At 49.5% G+C, this 19913-nt stretch overlaps 5 protein-coding genes across 7 annotated transcripts; 3 read left to right on the forward strand and 2 right to left on the reverse strand.

Annotated features, from left to right (window-relative positions):
- The first annotated feature begins 4192 nt into the window (after nucleotides 1-4192).
- On the forward strand, nucleotides 4193-5517 carry H257_17940 (hypothetical protein). 3 transcript variants are annotated; one of them, XM_009846911.1, is made up of 4 exons: nucleotides 4193-4333; nucleotides 4382-4721; nucleotides 4782-4960; nucleotides 5019-5517. In XM_009846911.1, the coding sequence occupies exons 2-4, from the start codon at nucleotides 4607-4609 to the stop codon at nucleotides 5448-5450; spliced, it is 726 nt and encodes a 241-aa protein (XP_009845213.1). In that variant the 5' UTR covers nucleotides 4193-4333; nucleotides 4382-4606; the 3' UTR covers nucleotides 5451-5517. The 3 variants fall into 3 exon arrangements, with proteins under 3 accessions (XP_009845213.1, XP_009845211.1, XP_009845212.1); XM_009846909.1 differs by having other exon boundaries at nucleotides 4193-4721; XM_009846910.1 differs by having other exon boundaries at nucleotides 4382-4960.
- Nucleotides 5518-6475: 958 nt separating this feature from the next.
- H257_17941 (hypothetical protein) lies at nucleotides 6476-10962 on the forward strand. The gene has a single exon (XM_009846912.1). It carries the CDS (start codon nucleotides 6564-6566, stop codon nucleotides 10722-10724), a length of 4161 nt encoding a protein of 1386 aa, XP_009845214.1. The 5' UTR covers nucleotides 6476-6563; the 3' UTR covers nucleotides 10725-10962.
- A 168-nt stretch (nucleotides 10963-11130) lies between these two features.
- On the reverse strand, nucleotides 11131-11732 carry H257_17942 (hypothetical protein; the record flags this gene model as incomplete). Its single annotated transcript, XM_009846913.1, has 2 exons — nucleotides 11131-11266; nucleotides 11698-11732. 2 exons carry the CDS (start codon nucleotides 11730-11732, stop codon nucleotides 11131-11133), a joined length of 171 nt encoding a protein of 56 aa, XP_009845215.1.
- Nucleotides 11733-11757: 25 nt separating this feature from the next.
- Nucleotides 11758-12420, reverse strand: H257_17943 (hypothetical protein; the record flags this gene model as incomplete). The annotated part of the gene is made up of 1 exon (XM_009846914.1): nucleotides 11758-12420. The coding sequence occupies one exon, from the start codon at nucleotides 12418-12420 to the stop codon at nucleotides 11758-11760; it is 663 nt and encodes a 220-aa protein (XP_009845216.1).
- A 1507-nt stretch (nucleotides 12421-13927) lies between these two features.
- Nucleotides 13928-19327, forward strand: H257_17944 (hypothetical protein). Its single transcript, XM_009846915.1, has 6 exons — nucleotides 13928-14671; nucleotides 15005-15213; nucleotides 15837-16820; nucleotides 16863-17028; nucleotides 17600-18104; nucleotides 18654-19327. Exons 1-6 carry the CDS (start codon nucleotides 13985-13987, stop codon nucleotides 19217-19219), a joined length of 3117 nt encoding a protein of 1038 aa, XP_009845217.1. The 5' UTR covers nucleotides 13928-13984; the 3' UTR covers nucleotides 19220-19327.
- The last annotated feature ends 586 nt before the right edge of the window (nucleotides 19328-19913 follow it).

Here is a 19913-nt window from a genome sequence, read left to right on the forward strand (position 1 = left end):
GCGGGACTTAGATTAAGTCGCCCACCACAACAATGAGGGATGACCACATTCATTGGGTTAGTAGGCAGGTGGTGATATAACTGAAGTCTAGACCTGTTCGAATTGACCGAGTCCGGAATACCACATCGCATGATCTTCCTCTCATACACAATCTACATAATTATCTCAATGCTCCTTGCATCAACCGCTATCACAGGAGTAGAAATTATCGCAACAGGGTGTGATGAATCTACGCAGCGATTTTCGTGATTTCACGGCTTCTGATTGGACAAATTGTACGAATTCGCAAGGTGACCTGCCTTGCGAATGCCAAAAACAGACAGATACATGAAAAATAGAAATCAACAATACAAACTTGAAGATATATGTAATTGAAACTAACGTTATACAATTTCAGCATTATTTATGGAATTCGCAAGGTGGTTCACCTTGCGCTGCATACAAAATTGCCTATTTCACCTTGCTTTTTCTGGTTAATGTACAGTATATCAGCTTTGTCAAGCTGACCGTTGTAAGTGCCATCAGGCGCCTTCAGCGACGAATGCGTCGTCCAACGAAGCCAACACCCCAGCTACTCTAGCGAACCCCTCTAGCGAACGCCACGCAGTTGCGTTTGGCTGCCTTGCCGCTGCTTTTGCGTCCCGCATATTGGCCGTCAGTGGCCCTTAAGCAATGCGTCAGAGTCTTTGGTGTCAATAATCTGCTTAATGCACTAGTATGCTACGATGCTTCATGTAAACCAAGCATCCTTTCCTCCATATTTTACTCGTATAAAAATGCTAATGAAGTTGAAATTGATCATACTCATTTTCCTATTATGTCTCCGTCGACCACCAATCTCCTTTCAGACTCATTTCCAATCGCAATACAGTATGCATCTTGTTTCTGGAGACTGCGGGAAATGGCGAACGTAGCCATCCTCGCCGACATAAGCGAGGATGAATGTATGTCTAGACGAAGGAGACGAGTTTTGATTCAAGTCGACTTTGTATTCGATTCTCTGTTCAAAACGTATACGTATGAACTTCAAATTTTGGCTGCCAGTTACGATTCTCTTTGGAAAAGTATCCACTACATTCCATGAGAATACCATTCATATTTTTAGTATAAAATACCTACTTCGAAGTATGTCATAATTTAAAAAGATAACATCGAAATATAGCATCAAGTTAACATCAATGTTTGTCATAATTTATGACAATGTGAACTGGAGACTGCGGGGAATGGTCATATTAGAACGAACTCGATGGAGCTGATGCCTATAAACGCAATGCTACACGATCGAATTAGTTATTACTTCACCTGGTTGACAGAAACCTTCGTCGTCGCATCTTCGTTGGTGATTTGGTCGTCAACCTTGCTCCATGGAAGCGCAAGAAACCGTTTCATTATTTTTATCTTGGCGTGAATAGAATTTTTAAAAACAACACAGCACAACGATGTTATGTGATGTTATATTTGGAAGCAAAGAAAACTAACAATTTTGATCAACTTGGATGTTATATTTGAGACAGCCACTTTCAATGCCACACAACATGAGCCAATATAAATCGACCAGCCCCAGACTTCATTCGCGTGTTCACAAGCATTGTCGCTACATAATGTCGTATCATAGAGGTCGCTATGAGGTATATTCATCGAGATATTTACTTACAAAGTTGGTTATATTTGCGTTTTTTTGCTACTTTGAGGACTCATCACTCACGCTACAAAGTTGCAATCGTCATATTTCTTGCTTTAAACGTTAGCCTGCAACTAAGTTTGCAATATCTACATTCATTACACCGCTCGTAGGCAAGCCGTCAGAGAGATATTCGATGTTAAAGTCATGTACTTTCTAAGTTAGCTAACAAAGTTGATCATAAATTATGACTAACTTCAAGTCATATTTCACTTATTTAGCATACGTGAAGTGACCTCAAACATGCCGAAAAACTGAAATATAGCTTACTTTGGGTGTGATTATATCCTGCAATAAGCATCGTAACACCGTCCATGCACTTCATTACGTAGTATCAATGCTGCTGTTTGTACATGCAACCATGTTCTTGCGTTGATCAGTGATCTCCGAGCCACGAAACAGCACATAAAAGACAGCATTTTGGCGTTAACTTCAAATATAGCGAGATGACAAACAATTATTGTCTCTGGAGCTATAATTTATTGCATACATTGATATATTTCTAGTATGTTATAATTTTCTTACATTTAAATGTCATATTTTTAAAGTTATGCAACCGTTTTGTGTGCAGTCCAGCAACAGAAAGCGCAATCGATTGAGGAAGATGCCAATCCTTCAAATGGCAATTAAATGTATTGCACCACTGGTTTCATCGTTGGGCTGAGCTTGATGTCGGCTTCAATGACAACTTTACTTGACCATTAATCCATTTATTTTTGAACTTTAGGTTTTTAGTTTAAACCAGGCATTTAATCCAATACTTTAATCTTAACGCCACAACTATGTATTGGTCCCTATCAACAAACGCGTCGTGTCAGCGCACCTCTCCATGTACAGTATGGTGCAAGAGTGATGACGTTAAAGCTCACAATAGTAAGATATCGAGGGTTGTTTCGGAGGCTTGACGTCAATGGGACAAAGATCACCGACGGAGCACACAAGGGGATGTTCGGGGTGTTTGGGGAGGACAGCCAACTCAGGGAACCCGGGGAAAGCCGGGGTAGCTGGGAAGGTCGAGAACACAGGGGGTTGAGAAGTCGACTCAGGGAACCCGGGGTAGCCGGGGATCACGGGGAAGTCGGGTCGGGTTTGGCGGGGGTGGAGTCAAGGGCGACTCCGAGAATATGCAAGGAAGATGGAGTGAGGCACCGTGGATAAATCCAGCAACAAGCCACCACACACACACGTAGACAGGGAAGGTGTCTACGTGTGTGTGTGTAACGTACATTTGGTACACTTGGTCGAGGTTCAGCAACGGAGGTCGTCTGCGTTGCAACATCGCACGGATCTGTGGCCAGAGATGTGTACCGAGGACTTGGCTGGTACTGGTTTGGAGGGTGGTGAGGGTTTCGTACACTTGGTTGAAAAGCGTGTACGGACTTCAACAGCAGACTTCTTGGGGTGGATCGTTCAGGGACTGTACTGCGCAGGGTCTAAGCCATACACTGCAAAATTTGATCTGTTGTTATGTATGTAATGTACGATGAATTTATGTAAGCTATCCTAAAGCAAATTTTCCCCGTCAATCTGGTCGAGGCTTGCCAATGCTGTTGTCACGCCTCTAGGGCTAGGCATGGTGGGTGATTGTGGACCAAAGCACGGATCGCAATTGGTCGAAATCCCTTGCATCTGCAGCGGCTGCTGAGCAGCTCAGACCTCCGGCGCCGTGTTGACTACGGTGGCGTCCAAACGTATGAACTCGCATATGCAGCGGACATTGCAACATAATTCTGATTTGTAAGAAGTGATCCCAGGGCATGATTGTTGCTGAAAGTGTAGACCCATGGCCAGATCTTGGAACACCCAACAACGTCTTCAACACCAAGTCCCACCCTTAACAACATCCGATCTCACTGTTGAAACGCAATCATACCCAGGGAATGTTGGTTGGAATGATGGGCTCATTGAAATGTTGGCCCACAATGTTGGTTTGAAAATTGTTTTACCACACAAGAAGCCTAGAAACGACGATATTTTGAGCACTTTTTAGAGCGTTATACCATGTGCAGTATTATATTTTCCTGGCAAATTAACCACAAAAACGATAGATCTCGACAAGGTGAATCGATCATGTGGTTACAATTCACAATTGACGAAAAAATGAGAGCTATTTTAGTTTAACGTTAACCGATCGCCTTGGTACAGAAATGTATGGGCTCGGACGTATTTTGGCCACCCCATAAGTCTTGACGTTTGTATGGGCCAGTTATCTGTACACTTTATCCGTACGTAGCTGGGCATAGACATGGCGGATATTTATTAATATACGGTAATCTTAGTATTCATACTGTAACAGTCGATTAGAATGATGTAGCCGTTACAATGGCGCATCTGTGTTGCTTCAATACTATATTAATATTAATAGTACGGTGTTGAGCTACCCGTATTCTCCATCTACTTGTACCCAAGAGTTTTCCTGGTCCAGTAGTACCCAACTTCGAAGGTCCGGCGATTGTTCGGCGGTTCATTCAACTAACCGCCGGAGGAAATTAATTTTAATACTAGTAAGTTACCATTTATTAATATAAATACTGTATGTAAAAAGCAAATCGAAATACGTCAAAGCATCCGGATACCCAATGTGCACTCACGAATTGGCGGTTCCAAAATCGATATGGGTTTCCCTCCGAACAACTTACTGTGCAACAACAGGTTTGACCACCGCACTTGGACTGCATCATGCCAACACTACGATCGAAGGTGACCAAGCAAATAGCCGCGTCGTCGTCTCTCCTGCGGTGCCTCGAAGGGCTGGTGAAACCATCGTACGCCAAGCAGGCGGAAAAGTTTGTGCACCGGTCGTATTGCCCTCACGACATCTTTGTGGGCATTCGAGTGCCGCAATGCCGTGAAGCAGTTAAGACGCATTTGGCTGCTACTACCTTGAACGACGTGGTGGATCTCCTCCACGATGCGCGTCACGAGATGCGCCTGACAGGGTTCATTGCCTTGACCGAGGCGTTCCTTCGTCCCACCACGACATCGTGGTGGAGTGACACCGAAGACGTTGTGCCTGTGGACGATCACATCAAGCAGCTAGGTAGGTACACGAGACTATCCTTAGTCCATTTCGATATATGGGTTTCATCTTACCTAATAGACTACTCGGCGGACGACTTACGCCGCCATGCGATTGCCAAGATATACTTGGCTAACACTAGCCACTGCAACAACTGGGACTTGGTGGACGCGTCGGCGCACAAGATTCTTGGCGAGCATTTAATTCGCTTTCACGTAGCCGACTTGGCCAGTTTCGTCCTTGCGGGCCCCACCGCCGAGGTGGCGTGTCCCCCCTTTCGCGTGGGCATCCCATCCACTCATGTGCTTGTTCTTCTAGGCCATAGACTTGCTACCAGCATGGTACCAGCGTCTGTTGCGGTCAAACGACCTGTGGGAGACTCGCATTTCGATCGTGTTGTTGCTCAAGCTCCTTCCAACCGAGCACTATCACGTGGCATATGCCGTTTGCCTCTACCACATCAACAAGTTCCATGCGGATCCGCTACTCCGTTGTACCATTCGTGGCGTGCCGTTTGAGAGTTTGGACTTGATCCACAAAGCACTTGGGTGGGTCTTGCGCGAAGCGGGCAAGCACGACCCTGCTCGCTTGACCCAGTTCCTACACGAACATGCGTCCAAAGCGTTCAAGACCACGGTGCGGTACGCCACAGAACACATGACCCGACCCAAAGCAAAGCGGTTTCTGGACGTTGCTCAGCGGGGGGTCGGGGGTAGTGTCGTCGTCGTTGCCCCGTTGTTGGAGGAATAAGTAGCCTAGGCATAAAAACGACATCTCGCTGCAACTTCAATGTTTGCCCTTTGGTATACTACTGTACTGTACATGGAACTGATGCAACCAACAATATTGCCTTTCAATGGACATTGCAGTGCATACATAGTACATCCCTTTTCCGATTGCAGTTTAGCTACGTATACTGTGTACGGTACAGTAGTACAGTGAAACGCGGTAGACATGGACTGAACACGGCAAACATGTCGCGAGGACAATCGTTTGGATGCGCGATATGGAGGCTCAAGGCGATGCCACGATGTTATGGAGTAGCAGCAGCAATATTACTGTACAGTACATAGTACGTAGCAACTTGCTACCGGTAGTGTTCAACTGTGAATACTACAAATTAGCCATTTCTATATTGGATGTACTAGTAGTGCACCTACCTACTGTACATGTATCGCCAAGTGATTTCGCGCTGAACTCGGGTGGCAACCATCTTTATTTCCTTCCCTCGAACTTCCTTCCCTTGAAATTTGCTACGTGCGACTATTTGAGCGTCGTTGTCGTCGATATGATCACATCGAAAAGGGGTGTTGATGTGAAGGGAATCAATCAACAACGAATCCGCCTGCATTTCTTCCTTGGACTGTCCTTTTTACAGCTTCGAGAAACCAAAGCTAACGTTACTCGGCGTAGATTGATGTTTTTGACTGCGCAATGTACTCCGTATATCATCTACCGAGCGGCTTCAGTTTTGAATCTTTCGCCTGCCAACCCTGCTAAGTGATGATTGACGTGCAAATGATTCCGATCCTTGGGTCGGACCCAATGTTTGGTCAACTTGTGTGGTTTGATTGGCCCATTCCAGTGACCGATGCCGTTACGCTCTTGCCTTTGCGGTGTCGCACAGGTCGTAGCCAATCAAATCGCTGGAATCCCATTTGACCAAGTTGGCAATCACCGCGTTCGACTCAACACTGCCAACGCAGCCAGTTTATACGGCAACGAGGCCACCCGTAATCGTTCCGCAACACACACGAACAACAAATAGTACTAGGTACGAAGTATGTGCCAGCCCGATCATGCTACAACGACGACGTTGGGACGTGGGTTGTATCACTTTCACAATTGCCTTTGCCTGCACACATGAGAAGCAGCAGCAGCCAATCCAAGCCCGAGCCAGATGCGGCCAAGCCGAGCCCGACGTCTGCAGAAGGCTTCTTGGCCAACGGGTCGGAACAGTTCCACGCTATGTTGGCTACCCACCTCGAAACCTCGACGGGCAAAGCCATGCCGCAAGTGGAAATTCGCTTCAAAGACTTGTCGCTGGCGGCCAAAGTCACAGTCGCCAACAAGGACAACGAGCTCCCGACCTTGTTCAACCACGCCAAGAAGTCGGTCATGGGCTTCTCCAAGTCGTCCAAGCGCGTGGAGCACAAGGATATTTTGCACACTGTCAGCGGTGTGTTCAAGCCCGCGACCATGACGCTGCTCCTAGGTCAGCCGGGCTCGGGCAAGTCGTCGCTCATGAAGATGCTTGCCGGACGATTCCCCATCGAAAAGAACATCCAATTCGGCGGGGACATCCAGTACAATGGCTCCGACCGCAGCGAGGTGTTGGCCCAGCTGCCTCAATTGGTGGCCTACATGAGCCAGCGCGACCACCATTACCCGACGCTCACCGTACAAGAAACAATGGAGTTTGCCCACCAAGCGTGCGGTGGCAGCGTCGTGCCCGAGCGCGTACTCGAGTCCATGAAGCACGGCACCCCCGAGGAAAATGCTGAAGCGCTCGAGACGTTGAAGGCGCTGTACGAAGTGTACCCGGACGTGGTGGTCCGTCAACTAGGTCTGAGCATCTGCAAAGACACGATCGTGGGCAGCGCCATGCTGCGCGGCGTGTCGGGCGGCGAGCGCAAGCGCGTGACGATCGGCGAAATGGAGTTTGGCATGAAGCAAGTGTCGCTCATGGATGAGATCTCGACGGGGCTGGACAGCGCCGCCACATTCGACATCATCAAGAGCCAGCGCAGTTTGGCCAAATACTTGAAGAAAACGATCGTGATTGCGCTGCTGCAGCCGTCCCCCGAAGTGTTTGACCTGTTTGACGATGTCTTGGTCATGAACCAAGGCCACGTGATGTACCATGGCCCGTGCAACCAAGCGCGAGCGTACTTTGAATCGCTCGGGTTTGTCTGTCCGCCGAAACGTGACGTGGCCGACTTTTTGCTCGATCTTGGCACCCCCCAACAGCTCCAGTACGTGAGCCCGTTGGCCGCGGGGTCGTCGATGGCGTTGCCCCGATACCCCGGTGAGTATTCGGCGCTGTTTCAACTGTCGCCCATGTATCGTGGCATGATGGACCACGTGGATGGCCCTGTGCACCCGCTCTTGCTGCACGACGCTGACCACCACATGAAAGCCGTGCCCGAGTTCCAAAACGAGTTTGCCAAGTCCACCATGCAACTGGTCAGTCGTCAGATGAAGGTGATGCTGCGCAACACTGCGTTCGTCAAGACACGGGCGTTCATGGTCGTGATCATGGGCCTGCTGTATGCGACGACGTTTTACCAAGTCGACCCCCAGCTAGCTCAAGTCATGTACGGCGTGATCTTCCAAGCGTTGTTGTTTCTAGCGCTTGGTCAAGTGGCGCTGCTACCGGCCATTTTGGACGCGCGAGAGATCTTTTACAAACAGCGCGGTGCGCACTTTTTTCGCACGTTGTCGTTCGTGTTAGCCCAAACCATCACCCAAGTGCCGTTCAGTGTAGCGGAAGCCTTGATCTTTGGCACAATCATCTACTGGATCTCTGGGTTTGTGTCGGACGTCGGGGCGTTCTTGGTGTACGAGTTGATCTTGCTACTGACCAACATTTTGTTTGCATCGTGGTTCTTCTTCGTCGCGGTGGCGTCGCCCGACTTGCACGTAGCCAAGCCGCTGTCGCTCGTGTCCGTGCTGTTGTTTGTACTGTTTGCCGGGTTTATCATTGTCAAGACCGACATCCCCGACTACTTTATCTGGATCTACTGGATCAACCCGATTTCGTGGGGCATGCGTGCGCTATCGGTCAATCAGTACATGGCGTCCGAGTTCCAAGTGTGCGAGTACAATGGCGTCGACTATTGCAAAGCGTACGGCGGGAAAACCATGGGCGAGGTCCAGCTCGAGCTCTTTGGCATGCCCACGGACACGGCATGGATCGGGTACTGCTTGGCGTATATGGTGGCCATGTACTTTGCGTTCGTCGGCATGTCGTTTGTCGCGTTGGAGTACTGTCGGTACGAACATGGTCACGGCCACGGACCGTCGGTGGCATCCTCCCCCGAAGACAGCAGTAGTAGCAGCCTCAGCCACGACCATGAACCAGACAAGGCGGCGGCGTACGCCCAGATGCCATCGACACCCGTCCTCGGCTCCCACAGCGACGACTCGTCGGTAGCAGTAGACATCCGCGGGCCGACTTCCGTGGCTGCCTTTATTCCCGTGACCCTCGCGTTTCAAAACTTGCACTACTTTGTCCCCAACCCGACCAAAGGCGAACCGGATCTGGAACTGCTCAAGGGGGTGAGCGGGTACGCCCTCCCTGGCACGGTGACGGCGCTGATGGGGTCTAGTGGCGCCGGCAAGACGACATTGATGGACGTGATCGCCGGCCGCAAAACAGGCGGCAAGATCGTCGGCGATATTCTGCTCAACGGCTACGCTGCCTCGGACTTAGCCATCCGTCGATGTACGGGCTACTGTGAGCAAATGGACATCCACTGCGAAAGCGCCACCTTCCGTGAAGCACTGACATTTAGCGCCATGTTGCGGCAGTCCAGCGACGTCCCGACGCCAGTCAAGATGGCCCACGTCGAAGAATGCATTCGGGTGTTGGAGCTGCACAACGTGGCCGATGCTATCGTGCGCGGCAGTTCCGTTGAGCAAATGAAGCGTTTGACGATCGGTGTCGAATTGGCGGCGGCCCCGAGCGTGTTGTTTCTGGACGAGCCCACGAGCGGGTTGGACGCGCGGTCCGCCAAGATCGTCATGACGGGGATCCGGAAGATTGCATCCACGGGGCGAACGGTCGTGTGTACGATCCATCAGCCGTCGGCCGAAGTGTTTGACATGTTTGATTATTTGCTATTGCTCAAGCGGGGAGGGGAGACGGTGTATTACGGCGACTTGGGGGCCAACTCGGAACACTTGATCGAATACTTTACCCGAGTCGAGGGGACATCCCTATTGCAGCCTGGCGCAAACCCCGCGACGTGGATGCTCGACGTGATCGGCGCGGGGGTTGAAGCCAAGAACGCGGCGACCGACTTTGTCCAAGTGTTTCATGCTAGCCCCGAGGCCAAGCAGCTCCAAGCGGGGCTTGCGGTTCACATGCTATCGCACCCGGACCGACCCGAGATGAAGTTTACGTCCAAGCGGGCGGCATCGAACGCCACGCAGTGTCAGTACGTCGTCCAGCGCTTCATGCGCATGTATTGGCGCACGCCGTCATACAACTACACGCGGCTAATGCTGTCCATCTTCCTCGCGGTTCTCTTTGGGCTGTGCTTCCGGTCCGTCGACTACACGACGTTTTCCGGCGTGAACGGCGGCATCGGCATGGTGTTTATCACGACTTTGTTTGTCGGCATCATCTCGTTCAACAGTGTGCTGCCGCTGGCGGCCGAAGAGCGCGCGTCCTACTACCGCGAACGCGCATCGCAAACGTACAACGCGCTGTGGTACTTTGTGGGGTCGACCGTGGCCGAGATCCCGTACGTGGTTGTGACATCGTTTGTGTTTACGATCATCTATTACCCGTTCGTGGGCTTCAAGGGCAGTGTGTGGGATGTGGTGTTTTATGGCATTAACCTGAGCCTCTTTGTCCTGTACAATGTGTACTTTGGCCAGTTCATGGCCTATGTTATGCCTCGCGTGGACGTCGCGGCCGCCATGGGGGTGCTCGTGAACTCGATCTTCTTCCTCTTTATGGGATACAACCCGCCCGCATCGCAAATTCCGGCCGGCTACCGATGGCTGACCACGATTTGCCCCCCCAAGTACAGTTTGTCCGTGCTCGTGGCGCAAGTGTTCTCCAAATGTCAAATCCCGACAGACATGGGATGCCATATCATGACCCAAATTCCCCCCATCGTGCTCAAAGAGATCGGCCAACCCCACGTCAATGTCAAGCAGTTCACCGAGCACTTGTTTGATATGAAGTACGATGACGCCCTCGTCAACACGATCGTCGTGGTTGGCTGCATTGTCGTGTTCCGCGTCCTTGGCCTTCTCGCCTTGCGCTACGTGAACCACCAAAAGAGATAAATATTGATTTTTGATATTGTCGATTTGATACAAATTTGGGGAGGGGGTGCAATCGAATCGCGCCGACCAAACCGATCCACAATCGATCTGATTGGTTGAATTTCTTTGAGAAGGTTTTGATTGGCTAATAATTTTGAGCTCATCTGAAGTAGCCAATCAAATCGATTTAAATTCCAACTAGAAACCACGCCACAACACGAAATTTCACTCGAAAGCACAATACTAATACATACTATTTTACTGTAGTACCAGTATATACTACGTAGAGGTAATTTGGCACGGACAAATTACATCTGTATAGTTGAAGCAAATGCTATGATGTGCTACTACACTTTAATTGATTTTTAGAAGCTACCAACCAGTACGTTTGTTGTGGTGTTTGCTTGCTACTAGTACACGGACAAACCTAGTTTAGTTGGGGTCTGGCAGAATACCCCACGCCCGCCATCAGCGTGACCAGGCACAGCACCAACGCCGTCATGTTGATCACGAGATCGTCGCCGACCATGTACACGCCCACACCAAACATCGCAACCACCCGACTAACACGAACAAAACCACATTGACCAACATATATATAAACCAATATACATGTCCAATCGTACACTGCAAGAACGAACGAGTTGGAAGCCAACTTTTGTTATCTATGTATAAACCAAAGTTTCCAGAGCATTGGACACCCATACAGCCACATACCCAGCGCAATCGTGACAGTATGTAGCCAGCACAAGCCCCCCTACTCGATCGTACACGTCACGTGGGGATACATGTGCTTGCCGATTTCACCCGATGTAGCTCCAGTACAAGACCCAGTTGCTCTACATCACAAACAACATATTTGTATGTCCCAGTTCACTGTACGGTATGAGGAGTCCAGCGAATCGAGAGTATGGCCGTTGGGAGGACATTGTTGCATCTGCGAACTGAGGCGGTTTGGAAAGTGTATCGCCGCGAGACAAGGAGCTTTATTTACGGCTTGATGATACCCCTGCTGCAGACGACTAGCATAGGGAATACATTTGCGCATGTAGCGTTAATCGAAGCTGCCTCTAGGTGTCGGCGCGGCTGCCTTTTCCAGCAACATGACGTCCTTCATGGACAACTGTCCATCGAGAATTTTCCGCACATTGTCCGACGTCGTAGCCGCCCGCGCAGTGTCCAACTGTCGCTCGAACTCTTCGGGGGTGACCTGGCTCTTGACAAAGTCTTTGAGCATCGCGGTCGTGGCCAACTGGTTAGCTTCCGCCGCCGCCACGAGGACCGACGAGGCATCGCCTTGCTTCAACACACTATCGTGGTCGTTCTTGAGAAACCAGCGCAAGCGGCTGGTGTTGCCGGCCACCGCCGCGTCACGCGCGGACAGCTCGTTGTCCCGGGCCGCTTTTTCGCGCTTGGCAATGACGTCGTTCAGTGTGGTCTTGCCCTCAAGGTATAGCCGAACGTCTTTGGTCAGGCAGCTGACAATGCACCACGCGCGCTGGTCCTCTGGCATCTCGACGTTGCGGCTGCGATACAACCCTTCCAAGTACTGCAGCACGTACACGCGGTCGTATGTGCAGCCGTAGTAGAATGGCGTCTTGAGCTCGGGATCTAGTTGGTCGAACGCATGGCCGGTGACTTCAATCAAATGCTTCAGTGTAGTCAAGTCGCCTTGCTTGGCGGCATACCAAATCGAGACAGGGGTCGCGTCGGTCATGACGATGTGTTGCGCAAGTGAATTCGAAAATGGTCAACGTGCTAGTGTTTGCAACGGGCCAATGGCATCGCTTCGATTATCCACAAATCGCATTCCAGGAAATTTCGATTGTCGCGTACAATTTTTAGCCCCAAGTCTTGGTTTTATACGAGCAACTCCACCCGTGGGATTTATCGAATGAGATTTATTCGGATAATGTACGGATAACAGCGAGATTTATTGGAGTCCCAGGGATAAATCTCAAAATCCCCACCCATCAGATTTATTCCTATACCGCCGCACTCTGACTACATGTAGCTGCTACGAGTGCGGCACCAAATCAATCCCACATAACGACCATCACATCACATTGAATCAACGTTACAGTAGAAATCTCATGTCGGTGCGCATGCCGCAGTTCGACGCCACAAATTATCTCACTCGTCTAAAATGAATGCTTAAGCTTATCAATAATCACACATGCGTATTCTCATACCATGAGCCACCTGTGATGTGGACTCTGACAAAACAATCTACATGGTGCTCACTAATTCGTTTACCCTGCTGATGCCGCCATCAACGCCCTCACAATTGGGTCGACTTGGTTGTCGCTGCGATGTTGAGGGCTGTGGCGACGGCGTCAGCAGAGTGGACGCTGTGACAGTCAGACGTCCAATTAAGCATTGACAGGGGTTATCGTAGATGTGCACAATTTACTGTGACGCCGCCGTTGCATCACGTGGTCGTTGCTCCGCCGCGTCGACATTGCGCGTTGAGTTCAATATTGCTTTGGATTATTAATATTGATATTACTATAAATCCGGATAGCATAAATCTGATGGAGAAATCGAGGCGGGGTCAGATTTATGTTTGGATCTTTCAAATATAAATCTGACCCCTATAAAACCTGCCGGTGGAGCCGTAAGTCTTATACCTATCTTGACTATGCGTACAGGACAAAAAAACTTCACGTTGCTGTTAACCTGCATCCGAGGGTACATGGCGACACAAAAGTACAGAAGAATCGGTAGAAGGATTTAGCCAATCAGATTGCAGGAAACCAGTGGGGTGTGATTTCAATTAGTGTTACACCAATCACCACAAGACACTTGTCTACATAGAAAATTCAGTAAGCTTACAAAGAATCGATCGATGGATTTGGCGATTTAGCATAAAAGTCCAAATTTCGGGTAACAGGGCAATACACTGTAGTACAGGAAGCACCAAGTGTACACCTTTCTTACCTTGTTTACCTTGCGTGAACTGTGATGCTACGTCTAAGTAAGTTTTACTACATATACTGTATAAAATCGCTGTGAAGCGGTTTCAGTGTAACTGGTGTAATAAGCGCAGCATTGGTGGTGGTCCTGGGTCCGATTAAATAAAAACATTCTATTCTAGATACAAAAAGGAACGTATTTGGTTTTAAATTACAACCACTCCTCGTTTCAAAGCGAATGTGCGGTGGCTGGCCTGTGATTGGGCAATTGGGATCGAATGCTGTCATGTTATTGGCCAGTACGACAGGCCAGCCTGCCCCACGCATTAACAGATACCGAATCGCAAGCCGCCGACGACGACGACGATGGCGACCGAAGGTATGCATGATGTGAACTGGCACAAGATCTTTCCCAAGCGGATCCCTGTGATTCTCCGGGACCTGGCGCCGCAGAACGCGTTCAACCCGACGAACTTGTGGCCGGAAGAGGCCGCGGCTGGCGGGGCCGCCCCTGCGACTTCGCCCGACGCCGAAAAGGGCAAGAAGGAAAAGAAGGACAAGAAGGCGCCCGTGTTGAAGAAAGCCGACTTGATCCGTTTGCAGTTAGCCAAGGATCTTGAAGAGAAAAAGGCCAAGCAGGACGAAGAAAAGCTCAGCAACGCCAAGTTTGTGAACCTCATGGACATGAAGATGGCGACCGCGGCCGGCCGCATGAAGCAACTATACGAGATCAAGAAGGAATTCCTCGCCAAGAAGAACTACATCGACGCCGTCGACACGTTGTGGGAGATCCAGCACACGACCAATACGCCCACCGAGGACGAAGTTGTCGTGCACAAAAAGTACAAAAAGTACGCGAAAAAGGCGATCGATTACCTCAAGGACACGCCGCTGATTCCGTTCCAGCTCACGGAAATGAGCGACCGATTGCCGCCGCTTAACTTGCACCACATGAACAAGTTCATTTTGGATAAGTGGCAGAAGGAAGTGCTCACGCACATCGACCAGAAGCACTCGGTGGTCGTGTGTGCGCCCACAAGTAGCGGGAAAACGGTACGAGTGCTCAATTTCAATGCGATGCCGAAATATTATTATTATTGTATTTGAACTGCTTTTCGATGAATTTGGCACATTTTCGGGAAACACCCCAAGAGTTTCATCCGGATACGTTGTTTCACAGTCAATGCCGAGATTCTCCCTATATTATTATAACATGGATTTATTACACGAGTGTTTATCCCTATATTATTATTATTATTATTACAGGACTATGATTGTGACTCCCGACTATATATATTCGTATGCTATACAATTGTGCTTGGCGTTGTTTGGAAACCATTTTCAAATCATGAGTGCATTTACTCATGATATTGTATGACCGAATAGGTATTGTCGTCATACGTGTCTGTGATCGGGGGCAAAGTGCTGTTTTTGGCGCCGACGGAGCCGCTGGTGTGGCAGGTGGCGGCGCTGTTTCAAGCGATGGTCAAGGGCACCGTGGCACTGGTCACCAAGGGCACGGTGTTCCTTCCCGAGGGCTTCCGCATCTGCGTGGGTACCCCCGCCGCCGTCGAGTCGGCGCTGCTCGACATTGGGTACGATCAATCAATGCAACTTGGTCTCAAAATTCCATGGACGGATATGTCGACTATGGGGGTGGCCTCATGTTGACGATATATATGTATGTGTGCCGTTGGCTTGAGGGGCATGTTGATACTGAGTCCCGTGATAGTTCTCGATATGGCCATATTGGCGATATGTGACATGTGTGATTGAGGGATATTGAACGAGATGGGGTTGTGAGTAGTTGTAGTTTTAAATGGGCGATGTCTTGGAGTGAATGTATATATATATATATACACGATATCCTACGTAGGATATCGTGTGATTATATAAAAAAAGAGTGTGCATCGTTGAATATTATATATAGAAATAGTCGACAACCTCCGGAAGGGGGGCTTGGGTGTGGATATCGAACGAATTATAATATCCCATGTGTGGGTATATCGTTCACGATTAACATGTATATATAAATATCCAATGGATGAATATCTATATATATATATATATATCATGTTGGGTATGGCGTTCACGATTGATATATATATATATAAATATCTAATGGATGAATATCTATATATATATATATCATGTGTGGGTATGGCGTTCATGATTGACATGCATATATATATATATAATGATATCTGTATATATGTAGGTACGACTTTCAATATTGCGTATTTGACGAAGTGCACGACTTGAACGGGGTCGAGGGCGATGCATTGGAGCGCATAGTCAAGAGCATGTCGTGTCCGTTCCTGGCGCTGTCGGCTACGATCGGCAACGCGACCAAAGTCGTCGAGTGGTGGCGCGAGTTCCACCCGAACCCGATCCACCTGCTCGAGTACCGCGGCCGCTTCATCAACCTCCAGCGCCTCGTGTTTCAAAAGACCAAGGTCGTGCCGCTGCATCCGTGCGCGGCCGTGACACTCGAGTACCTTGTGGACCAGGGCTTTGCGGCTGGCGACTTGGCCTTCACGCCTCGCGACACGTACGCGCTATGGAACGCCATGTGGAAGGTGTACCCCCACGAATTGATTCAAGACATTGCGCCTGAAACGTACTTTGAGTCGCTGGTCCAGTCATCGTCGGGCCACACCGTGTCGGCGACTGGCGCTTCTGCGTCGTCTGGTGTCGACGCGAAGAAGAGCAAGAAAAAGGACGACAAAAAGTCGACCAGCAAGAAATCGACCAAAAAAGCCAAGGGGGATGACGACGACGACGACGATTTGAGCTTTTTGAACCCCATGTGCCACCGCATCACGCTGCTCGAAAGCAAGCAGTACGAAGAAGTGGTCAAGGCGCGACTGCAGGCTCTGGCGGCGACGTACCCCGCAGAGACGCAGACATTGCTTAAAGAGCTGGGCCTGTCCACGTTGGAATCGACCGAGTTGGACGTGACAGCGTTGATTCTGGACCTAGTGGCCAAGCAGCTGATCCCCGCGATTTGCTTTCAGCTCGACTCGGTGCGGTGCCGTCAGTTGTTTGACGAGCTCTTGGCCGGCATCGAAGCGGCGCAGGACGCCAAGTACCCTGGCTATCGCCTCAAGCTCGAAGAAGACCACGCCGAGTGGGAAAAGCAGCAGGAAGTGGCCAAGAAGGCCAAGGCCAAGAGCAAGTCGCTGCAAGAAGACCAAGAACGGTGCGTAATCGACAATCAGTCGGGGGTATGACGTGGATGTAGGGAAGCGCAAGAGTTTCAGGAATCCAACGCCCCCGACATCCACGCGCCGCATCCCGAGTTTGTGCTCACGCCGCCGGGGTTTCGACTGTCGGCGGCGGAATTCCGTGAAATCAAGTGGCAACTGCGCCGCGAATTGTCGGAGAGCTCGGACGACGGACACCCGTTGGTATGTATGATGGATGACCTTTGTGCTTGTATTGCTGGATGACGAATTCGTAGATGGAGCGATGATAAGAGTTCTTATATCGAGTTTGATTGGAGACACTTGAGATTCAACTTACGGTGGGGCTAACAGACTGACGATGGTGGTGTAATATATGTCGAGTTTGAGCTTGATTTTTGGGCTGATCTGTCTTTGTCGATGAAGATTGGTTGTTTATCATACCTTGCTTTCTTATTTTTATCCTATATAGTTTTTATAATGTTATATGATTTAGCGACGGGGTAGGTTTTCTCCCCCCAAGAATACTATATATATATATTATATTTTTTTGGTTTGAAGGGGTGATGATATTTTATTCCTGACAAAACCGCACGGTGGTTTTTGAATCCAATATATATATATATATATATATATATATATAGGAGAGACACACACACAACAGCATAGGAGAGAGAGACAACAGCATTGGGTGTGGTGTATAATTTTGCTTTGTGTTCGTTGCTATGCTATTTGTATCTTTATTAATAATATATATATATATCTATGGGGTCACAATATTCATCTCGTTCTGTAGGTGCGATCGTTGCGCCGTGGGATTGCCATCTACAACGAGAACCTTCCGGCCGCGTACCTTCGCATCGTACAGGCACTGGCCCAAGTCGGTCGGCTAGCGGTGGTGTTTTCCGACGAGGCGCTGGCGTACGGTGTCAACATGCCGTTCCGCACTTGCTGCTTTTGCGAAGACGCGCCGACGCTGAGCTCGCTCATGGTGCAGCAGATGGCCGGGCGCGCGGGGCGTCGTGGGCTGGATCGGCAGGGGAACATTGTGTTTAGCGGCATCGAGTGGGGCCGCATGCAGGAACTCATGCGCGGCCTTCTGCCCAACGTGGACGGCAACACGCACAACCTGTACCCGACGCTGTGCTTGCAGTCGTTCTTGTCGCCCCACGTCACCCCCGAGCTCGTGACCCGCATGGCCAGCCATTCGCTACCCCACTTCATGCGCGGCCAAGTCGTGTCGGACTATTTGGATCAAAGCCGCCAGTTTATGACGGCCGTGGGCCTGCTGTCGCCTTCAGGTACGATATAGGTTGATTGGATTTATGTGGTGTTGTTTCATATGGAGTTAGTTGTGAACATGCATTGTATTTGCTTTGTCTTGGAGATTTCAATCGACACGAGTGAGTGCTGCGATGGTTGGATGGCATTTCAATGTCGTTCATGTATATGTGTGAAGGAACCCTTTGGAATCGATATGTGGACTTGAAAAGTTTGGTAATTTGGACTTTTGACGCATGTCGCCACATAGCAGTTTGATCCTATTTAATCTTGTACACAGTATACTATACAACGATTAGTATATATGTGGTTTTGCCCAATGCGGAGGGGTCAAACGTTTGGATTGGCAGAAATTCGACGTGATTTGATTGGCGGTTCTTTAATCGATTCTCCTAAGGCATTCGATTCGGTTGAGGGCTCTTTAGTTTCGAATCGATGTGACAATATATCTTTTGGAATTGCAGACAGTGTCGTCGCAGTCGTTTGGCATTTTTCACGACGTCCATGTATTGTTTGTATCTAAAAGCCCAGTGGTTGTATGGCAATGTCTAATTTCTGTCGATTTCTAGGACAACTGAACGTGGACACGTCGATCGCGCGGCTGATTTGGGAATGCCGCAAGGACGTGGCGGAATCGATTGGGATTTTCCACCTGCTCGAACTCATGCTCACGGAATTTGGGCGTGTGCCGGGCGACAACATTGGCCACCAGCTGGCGCTGTTCAACATGCTTCTGCGCGTGGTGGGCCGCGAGCCGTACCATGCCGAGTACGCGCACGGGTCTGCGCTGTCGGTCGTGTCGGGCCAGGAGGCGGTGTGGGACAAAGTAACGGTCATCCTGCAGGCGTTGCACGACAAGGTGGCGGCACTCGGGTGTCCGGACCTGGTGCTGCCGGTGGCGTTGGATGCGCCCCTGGACGGATACGTTTGGAGCACGCTGGTGGAGAATGTGATTCCTACGGGGCTCAAGACGGCGCAGCTGAACGCGATCAAGAAGCGGCTGTGGCACGTCGGCGACAAGCTCCGACTCATGCACAACCTGCTCATGTACAGCGGGCGGTATGGCGTGCTGGAAGAGATTGTGCGCAAATGCTTTCGCCGCATCAAGTGGATCTTGATCGACTCGGAAGTCTAACCAATGGCCCATCGAATCGAAACTCGAGTAGGAGGATCGAATGTCTTAAAGAAACGATTAAACAACCGCCTAAGCCAATCATATCACGTTGTGGTCATTTTCAGCCAATCCAAACGTTTGACTCCTCCGCATTGGGCAAAACCACATATATACTAGTCTTTGCAAAGTATAGTTTGTACAAGCTTAAATTTGATCCGAATGTTGCTGTATTTGGCGAAATGACTCCAAATTTGGCGATCGAGTGCGATGAAGTTAAAAAAAATACGAGCATATATTGTCGATTTGATATACAAATTTGGGGAGGAGGTGCAATCGAATCGCGCCGACCAAACCGATCCACAATCAATCTGATTGGTTGAATTTCATTTAGAGTGTTTTGATTGGCTAATAATTTTGAGCTCATCTGAAGTAGCCAATCAAATCGATTTAAATTCCAACTAGAAACCACGCCACAACACGAAATTTCACTCGATAGCACAATAGATCTGCATCCCAACGTTTACGTGAAAATGGGGGTTAGCCAACATACAGTACCTGCGACACCTGCAAACTCGCCAAGTTGCAAGTTTACAAACTGTACGTACAGTATCGTAGCATTGGACGAAATACAGTAGTACTCTGAATCTACCGGTAGTCAACACACGAACATGATGAGGTATACTGGTAGAATCAACTTAGCCGCTGTCGTGCCACC

The sequence above is a fragment of the Aphanomyces astaci genome, assembly GCF_000520075.1.
Source record: "Aphanomyces astaci strain APO3 unplaced genomic scaffold supercont1.128, whole genome shotgun sequence".
Lineage (NCBI taxonomy): Eukaryota > Oomycota > Saprolegniomycetes > Saprolegniales > Verrucalvaceae > Aphanomyces > Aphanomyces astaci.